Consider the following 7530-nt stretch of genomic DNA (forward strand, 5'->3'; position numbering starts at 1 on the left):
TGACGTCTGACGTGGAGTTTAACGTTAAATCCATCATTCTGGGGAGAGTTCCAGGTAAATAAAGTTCTTTTTATCCAGTTCAGTACCAAGCAGTAAAACGTTACCAGTAGTTTTCTGTTTGTGACCCAATGCGGCCGATTCAACAGAAAATAAACCAGTAAACCTCAGCTCAAAGGGAACTGTTCACAGTAAAAATGCCAGTGTTGAATTAACACCCACAAGTGTCTATATGTGTCCAAGTCAGCTGGTGTTAAATTCAACAATACAGAGTCACATTAACATTACAACGGTGCTGGTGTTAAAATATATTAAAAGTAACACCAGTGTAGTGTTGATCACAAAATATAATGTGGTAAAAAAGTAAATAATTGACCCACAAGGTGCCAATATCAATCAAATCCAGTGGAAAATATTCAAAACAATACACAGAAATGGAAAGTTTAACTTTTCTTAAACCCAATTCAGTTTTATAGACCAATGTTAATTTAACAAAACAATGGGTGTCAATCTTTTAACACTTTCAAAAGTGTTACTTTAACACCTGCTGGCTTGGACACATAAACACTTTTGGGTGTTAATTCAACACTGGTATTTTTACTGTGTATATTTTCACTTTTAGCTTCATTTCTGCCAAAGTGACTCACCTGATTGGTCCCCATTCACAGTGACTGATCGATAAACAGAATCATCTGAAACTGTCCAAAAAAACTAACCTGAAGGCCAACGGGGAAACGGTACCGCTCAGAATTCTGACTTCATTCTTCTATGACCAAAAGTCAGGATTCACAGAAAAAAGTCAAAATTCTGATAAGAAACCAAAAAAAGTCAGAATGAGATTAAATCTGAATTCTGGGGAGAAAATTTTGAATTATGAGAAAAAGTAAAAATTACAAAAGTCAGATTCTGAAATTAGTCATAATTCTGAAAAAAAGTCAAACTTTTGAGAAAAAGTCTGATGTCGAAGAAAAAAAGTGAAATTTTAAGAGACAAAAAAATCTGAATTTTGAGATTAAATTCAGAATTCTGAGAAAAATGTCAGAATTTTGAGAAAAGGATAGAACTCTGAGGAAAAACGGCAGATTTTTGACATAAAAAAATCATAATCCTGGAAAAATGTCAACATTTTTGTGACCAAAAATTTTGGCATTCTCTGTCTCAAGTCTGAGGGAAAAAATTCAGAAATCTGAGTTGAAACTCAGAATTCTGAGGAAAACGGCAGAAGGAAAAAAAAGTATGAATTCTGAAGAAAAGTTAGAATTTGAAGATTAAATTTGAATTCTTTTTTTTTTCAGTAATCTTAATCGTTTTCTGTATTTACGTGATTGTTTTCCATATTTCTGATATCATGCAGCAGATAACATAATATTTTACTAGATTCTTTCAAATGGAGATTCAAGCACCAAATTTGGCTCAGATGGTCTTTATGTTCCTCTTTTGAAAAACCACTTAAAATTCAACATGGCTGCCCATTTTCAAGATGGCCGCCACATCAGGGATATAATTATTACATCTTGCTATAAATGCGCACAGCCTTCCAGAGCATGGTTGATTCTGGCGTCAAACTGTGTATTTTTGATCTTGTAGAAATCAAATCTGTGACTCTAAACTCTCTCAGAAACTTAATTTTACCTTATTTTGATGTATTTCTGCTTTCTGCTCCACTATAGGGCAAAAGGATAYATCCACCATTTATTATAGAGCAAATTGGAGCAACGACTAAACAAGAAATATTGAAAGTAAACCAAAAATAAATATGATTTTATAACACAAAACCTGATGAATCGTCTCTGCAGGAGCTGCTAAAAGCAATAAAACCTACAGATTGGATGTGGGGGATTACTTCCTGTCACTCATCTGCAATTTAAAACCCTGAACCTGATTAAGCATGCAGCTGATAAAATGCTCKCTCCAGCCAGGTTATGCTGCCGTGTCATATTTATGTATGGAATATTTTTCCCCCTCTGGTTATAAGTTAACTTCCTGGCAGCGTTGTGCTGCGTAATCAGGTTCCTCAGCAGGAATAAATGTTTTATTCTGATATTTTTATCAGCAGAAGCTGCTGGAGTTGATGTTCAGTACCTGTTAGTCAGATTTTCTAATTCAAGATTCAACATTCTGTCACCAGAWACATAATATTTATATCTTTTTATCTGATTATTTTTAACAAAATTAAACTTTGTGACATTTTTCTCTCCCGCACTTAAAGCCACAAACGTCTTTTTTTCCCGTCTAGATCCACAGCAGCAGAAAAGATGAGAATACGTTTTCTTCATCTGATTAATACGCCGAGCTTAGTTCATCGTCATGATTTCATTATTCCTTTTGTGTTTCCTAAAGTATTAATATTACAGATAAGACAATCTGTCACGTTTTGGTATTCATGGCCGAGCTGCTCTGCAATAAAGCATAACCTGGTTTCTGCTGTTTAGCCTCGTGAAAAATGACTCCACCGTTTAACAATCGAAGCAGTTTCACAACTTTTGACAGGAAATCAGTCAAAAGATTAATGGATCGGCCTCCGCGACTAGATTTGACTTTTTATTGTCTTAATATACCAATCTACATTTTTAATTTAAAATAAGTCATTTTTCGTCAGCTAATTGCTGAAATTATTATTAATTTCCCCCATGACTTTGTACGTAGCTGCAGATTCTGCTAATAAATAATGATTTTGTCCACAAAAAACTGATTAATAATTTGTTTTTCTAGTCATTTAAGTGAAACCAGTCAGTTTAAAATGTTCTTACACTGCAAAAACACAAAATCTTAAGTAATTTTGGTCTCGATTCTAGTGCAGAAATGTTAGAACATTTGAAATGAGACAAAACTGAAAAACAACTTTTTACCAAGATGAAGGAGCTTGTTTTAAATGAATAATTAATTAATATTAATTTAACTAGAGTTATAGTTCCACTAAAATTTCAATAGATAGATAGATAGATAGATAGATAGATAGATAGATAGATAGATAGATAGATAGATAGATAGATAGATAGATAGATAGATAGATAGATAGATANGATAGATAGATAGATAGATAGATAGATAGATAGATAGATAGATAGATAGATAGATAGATAGATAGATAGATAGATAGATAGATAGATAGATAGATTATTTTCAGAAACTTGAGGGAAAAACATGGAAATTTAGAGTTTGAAAATTTGCTAGAAAAAAAATTATAATTTTGAGATTATTTTTTACAAATTTTCTAGAAAATACTTGGGAATTTTTGAGTTTGAAAAGTTGAAAATTTTCTAGAAAAATCAGAAATTTCTGAATTTTTTTCTAGAAAATTTAGAAGATTTATTTCAACATTTATTTTTTTCTAGCAATGTTTTGACTTTTTAAACTCAGACATTTTCTTGCTTTTCCTGGTGATTTTATGGTGGAAATTAACTGCCGTCCCCGAAACCAGTTTTAAACTAACAAAAGTCTAAGAATCTAATATTTTTGTCCACATTTACTGTTAATAAATCCTGCAGTAAAAAGTTAATTTTCCCATCAATGCGGTGCTGGACTTTTTATTTTATTGTTATTTTGTTGGCTGTGACATAATTTTTGTTCCCAACATTCAGCACTAAAAAAAACACATTTTCTTTTTTGTTTTGTTTTATGCCATCTGGTAATAAAAGCAAATTGTTGCGGCCATTTATTAGCGATTAGCTCATGAGAACAAACTGATGTTTCTGTATTTTAACGCTGTAATTTGTTTTTTTTCAGAGTCTGAAGGCCTGAGCGCGGATCTCGCCGGCTTGGCATCCGCCGGCTTCACCGGTTGTCTGTCGGCCGTTCGCTTCGGCTCCTTCTGTCCTCTGAAAGCTGCTCTGCTGCGACCCGACGGCCGCGTTTCTGTCGCCGGCGCCGTCGTGGCGTCAAGCTGCGCCGCGCCGGCTCAGGCCGATTCCTACGCAGCAGAAACGACACATTCGCTGTCAGGTAAAATCAGAACGACCGCAGCTTTTCCTGGTCGGCTGTGATTTTAAAATTACACTTCTGGAGATCCATTAGGATTTTATTTTTTATGGCTCATTAAGCATTCATTTCAGTAAGCAGGAAGAGAGTCGGCACAGCGACAGATGAGAGTCATCAAGCAGCTCTGGGGAAATACTCAGCCTTTTGGAAATACCTTTATGCAGGAACTACTTTCACTCCTTCTGTTTTAAAGCTGATTTACATTCAGGCTGCTTTCACACCCGCCATGATTAATCCAAATTAATCAAACTCTAGTTCATTTTTTTTACAAAGTTTGGTTCATTGTTGAGGTGTGAAAGTGCAAATAATCCCAAAAGAGTAAATACAAATTAACACCGTCATCAGCATAAAAAAATGCCAAAATCCAAAAAATAAACAAGGTGAAGGTAATTTGTTCACTGCAAAAACACCAAAAGAAATTATTCTGATTTGTTTCTTGTGCAAATATCTTAATACATTTGAAATAAGACGAAACAGATCTTCTTTTAAATCATCCATCCATCCATTTTCTTGCACCCTTGTCACTTGGTGGGGTCAGGATGTGCTGGTGCCTCTCCAGCTAATGTTCTGGGCGAGAGGCGGGGTCACCTGGACAGGTCGCCAGTCTGTCACAGGGCAACACAGAGACACACAACCATGCACACACACACTCACACCTAGGGACAATTTGGAGAGACCAATTAACCTGACAGTCATGTTTTTGGACTGTGGGAGGAAACCGGAGTACCCGGAGAAAACCCACCATGCACAGGGAGAACATGGAGACTCCATGCAAAGGGACCAGGGCCGGGAATCGAACCCAGAACCTTCTTGCTGCAAGGCAGCAGCTCTACCAACTGCGCCACTGTGCGGCCCACTTTTAAATCAATAATTCCTTAATATTAACTTTTTAAAGTGCTACATATTTATCTCATTTTATAAATAATAATTTGATGGAGAATTGAGGCCATTCTAGAYAGAAAAGAGGTGTAAACTTCCGCCAAGAAATCTTTTCTAGAAAAGTCAGAAATTTTCTAGAAAAAAACTTGGAATTTTTTTTACTTTTGAAAAGAACATTTCCAAAAGTCAAAATGTTTCAACTTTTAAAACTCAGAAAGTTCAGTTTTTTTTCTAGACAATTTCTGTGATTAATTTAAAAACATTTTTAAATAGGAGTTTGAAGGTTTTTTTAATCTATAATGGCCATAATAATCCGTCATAGAAATAATCCGCCAGTCAAACTAGAACTTTTTTTTTTAATCAATATTAAGAATTATTGAGTTAAAAAAGCTCCTATATCTTTTTTATAAGTTATTTGGTCAGATTTTGTGTTTGTGTTTTTAGCAGTGCGCGCTCAGTGTCTTCTTCAGTGGTTTTCATGTCATTTTCTTCAGTGGTTCTTGGTGCAGCGCCCCCACAGGCGAGGAGGTGAACAGGTTTTTATTAGTTTGGTTTGTTTAACACTTTGCAGTGTGAAATCCAACCGCAGCAGCTGAAAATGTAACAAATGTTACAATTTTGGTCCCAAATTGAACCGAATCCACCAGACTACTAAGTGTGAAAACACACCAAATCTTTATTTCTAGGTATTTTGATCTCTGATACTTCCCTTTTTTTGTTTTGCTGGTTTCTTAATACTAAATGTTTTTATTTTTTCTGTAGACCAGCCTCACTCTGTGGATCCTGGCCAGCCTTTAGTCAACACCATTCGCAGTGATTCAGCTCTAGTTGGAGGTAAAACCAGTCATAAGTCTAATAACAGTTCATCCCAAATATTTATTAGTATTAGTATTTTTTTAGCAGATATGAAACATTTTCTGATGCTCCCACCTGAAAGCTCTTTGTCATGCATGAGCTTCCCTAAAATTGTCAATTAGAAACCTGATGGTTGGTCAGAAAAGCTGAAATCTGTCAGGGGAAATCAAACTTCTCCACTGCAATTATGTCCACCATTAATGGGATGCTGGGACATTTTCAAGATGGAGAGAGTAACTTGGTGCACAAACCCAATTACTCCCACAAATCCTTCTTAATAAATTAGAATACCACCAATAATTCAATTTATTTCAGCAATTAAGTTCTAATTGTGAAACTCATGATTCATGAGATAATATGGATTATTGTTGGTCACAACTTTATTTAAATATTTTAAAAGACCAATTTAAAACAAGTTTTCAAGACAAAAACCTCAAGGCCGACATCAGTGGTGTCCAAATTTGTTGCCCTAAAAATGTATCAAATTTTTTACTTTTCAAACTCAAAATGTTAGTTTTTTTTCTATAAAATTTCTGAGATTAACCACAAAATTTCAGAATTTTTACATCTTTTTTTTATTTATCTAACTTGCAAAGTCGTAATTACAGAACTACATTTTTTTTATTCAGTATTTTTTTAATACAATATTTACATTTTCTGGCAATCAAAATTTCTGTTTTCTGGTCAAAACACCCAACAGAAAGAAACACGAATAATATAAATAGCGTTATTAATTTATATATGCCTGAGTTTCATTCTTTTCTCTTCTGATTTAAATATTAAAATATTTATTTTTTATGCCTCTGTGTGTTTTGCGGTTCTCAGGTGTGATTGCAGTGGTCATATTTATCGTGGTGTGCGCGGCGGCCATCTTGGCTCGGTTCATCTGCATCAGAAAGGAGACGTATCGGAACCAGGAAGTGAAAGCGGCGCAGCCCGGTGACGGCAGCGCGTTCCCGTTCAGCGGCCAGCCGGACTCTCTGAGCGTTCAAAGTGAAAACCAGAAGGAGTTTTTCATTTAGCACAAAATAACCTCAAAGGACTGAGCTGGATAAATTACCAAACAGTGCTTTACTCCTTCTTCCCCTTTCGTTTTATTTATTTATTTATTTTTGTAAATACGGACTGGCAGAGATATTGGACTCACTTTAAAGAGTTCAATATTTGAACTTGTACAGTTTGTAGTGATTTGTGTGCTTATTTAGATCCATTTCTAAAGTTTTCTGTCTAACAGAGAATGATAAACATTGCACTGCAAAAACACAAAATCTTACCAAATATTTTTGGTCTAGTTTCTATTTCTGTCTTACACTTGAAATGAGACAAAACATATAAGTAACTTTGTAGCAAGATGWAGAGGCTTGATTTAGGTAAATAATTCCTTAAAATTGAAGAAAAAAGTTATAGTTCCACTGGCGGATTGTTTCACTTATTTCACAACTGACAGGCACTGCCGTTACCTAGCAACCCCAGCCAAGTCCAGGCCGTTACCTAGCAACCCAGTTCTAGTTCCACTGGAATATTATGTCTCTTATAACCTGGAAAAATTTATTTTTACAAGTGAAATAATCCACCGAGAATAATCAGTAAATAAACTACCAAAAATGTCACATGTATATATTTTAATAATTAAGGAACAAGCAAACAAAAACATGAAATTTTGCTACTTAAAAGTTCAAATTATTTCACTTGTAACAAGATATTTTTTCTAATTTATCTGCCAATGGAACAAGTACGTTTTCATCAATGTTAAGGAATTATTGACTTAAAACAAGCCTCTATATCTTCCTGAAAAGTTACTTTTACATTTGTCTTATTTAA

The 7530-nt window shown here is 34.6% G+C and overlaps 1 protein-coding gene across 1 annotated transcript in view; it reads left to right on the forward strand.

The window, feature by feature from the left end:
- LOC103463227 (contactin-associated protein-like 4) overlaps positions 1-7324 on the forward strand; it is a 93949-nt gene extending 86625 nt beyond the window's left edge. Inside the window, exons 20-23 of the mRNA XM_017304240.1 lie at positions 1-54; positions 3724-3939; positions 5617-5688; positions 6535-7324. Coding sequence (XP_017159729.1) covers positions 1-54; positions 3724-3939; positions 5617-5688; positions 6535-6731 — 539 coding nt within the window. The 3' untranslated portion in view covers positions 6732-7324. The remainder of the gene's footprint in view (positions 55-3723; positions 3940-5616; positions 5689-6534) is intronic.
- The last annotated feature ends 206 nt before the right edge of the window (positions 7325-7530 follow it).

The sequence above is a fragment of the Poecilia reticulata genome, linkage group LG4, assembly GCF_000633615.1.
Source record: "Poecilia reticulata strain Guanapo linkage group LG4, Guppy_female_1.0+MT, whole genome shotgun sequence".
Taxonomy (NCBI): Eukaryota; Metazoa; Chordata; class Actinopteri; order Cyprinodontiformes; family Poeciliidae; genus Poecilia; species Poecilia reticulata.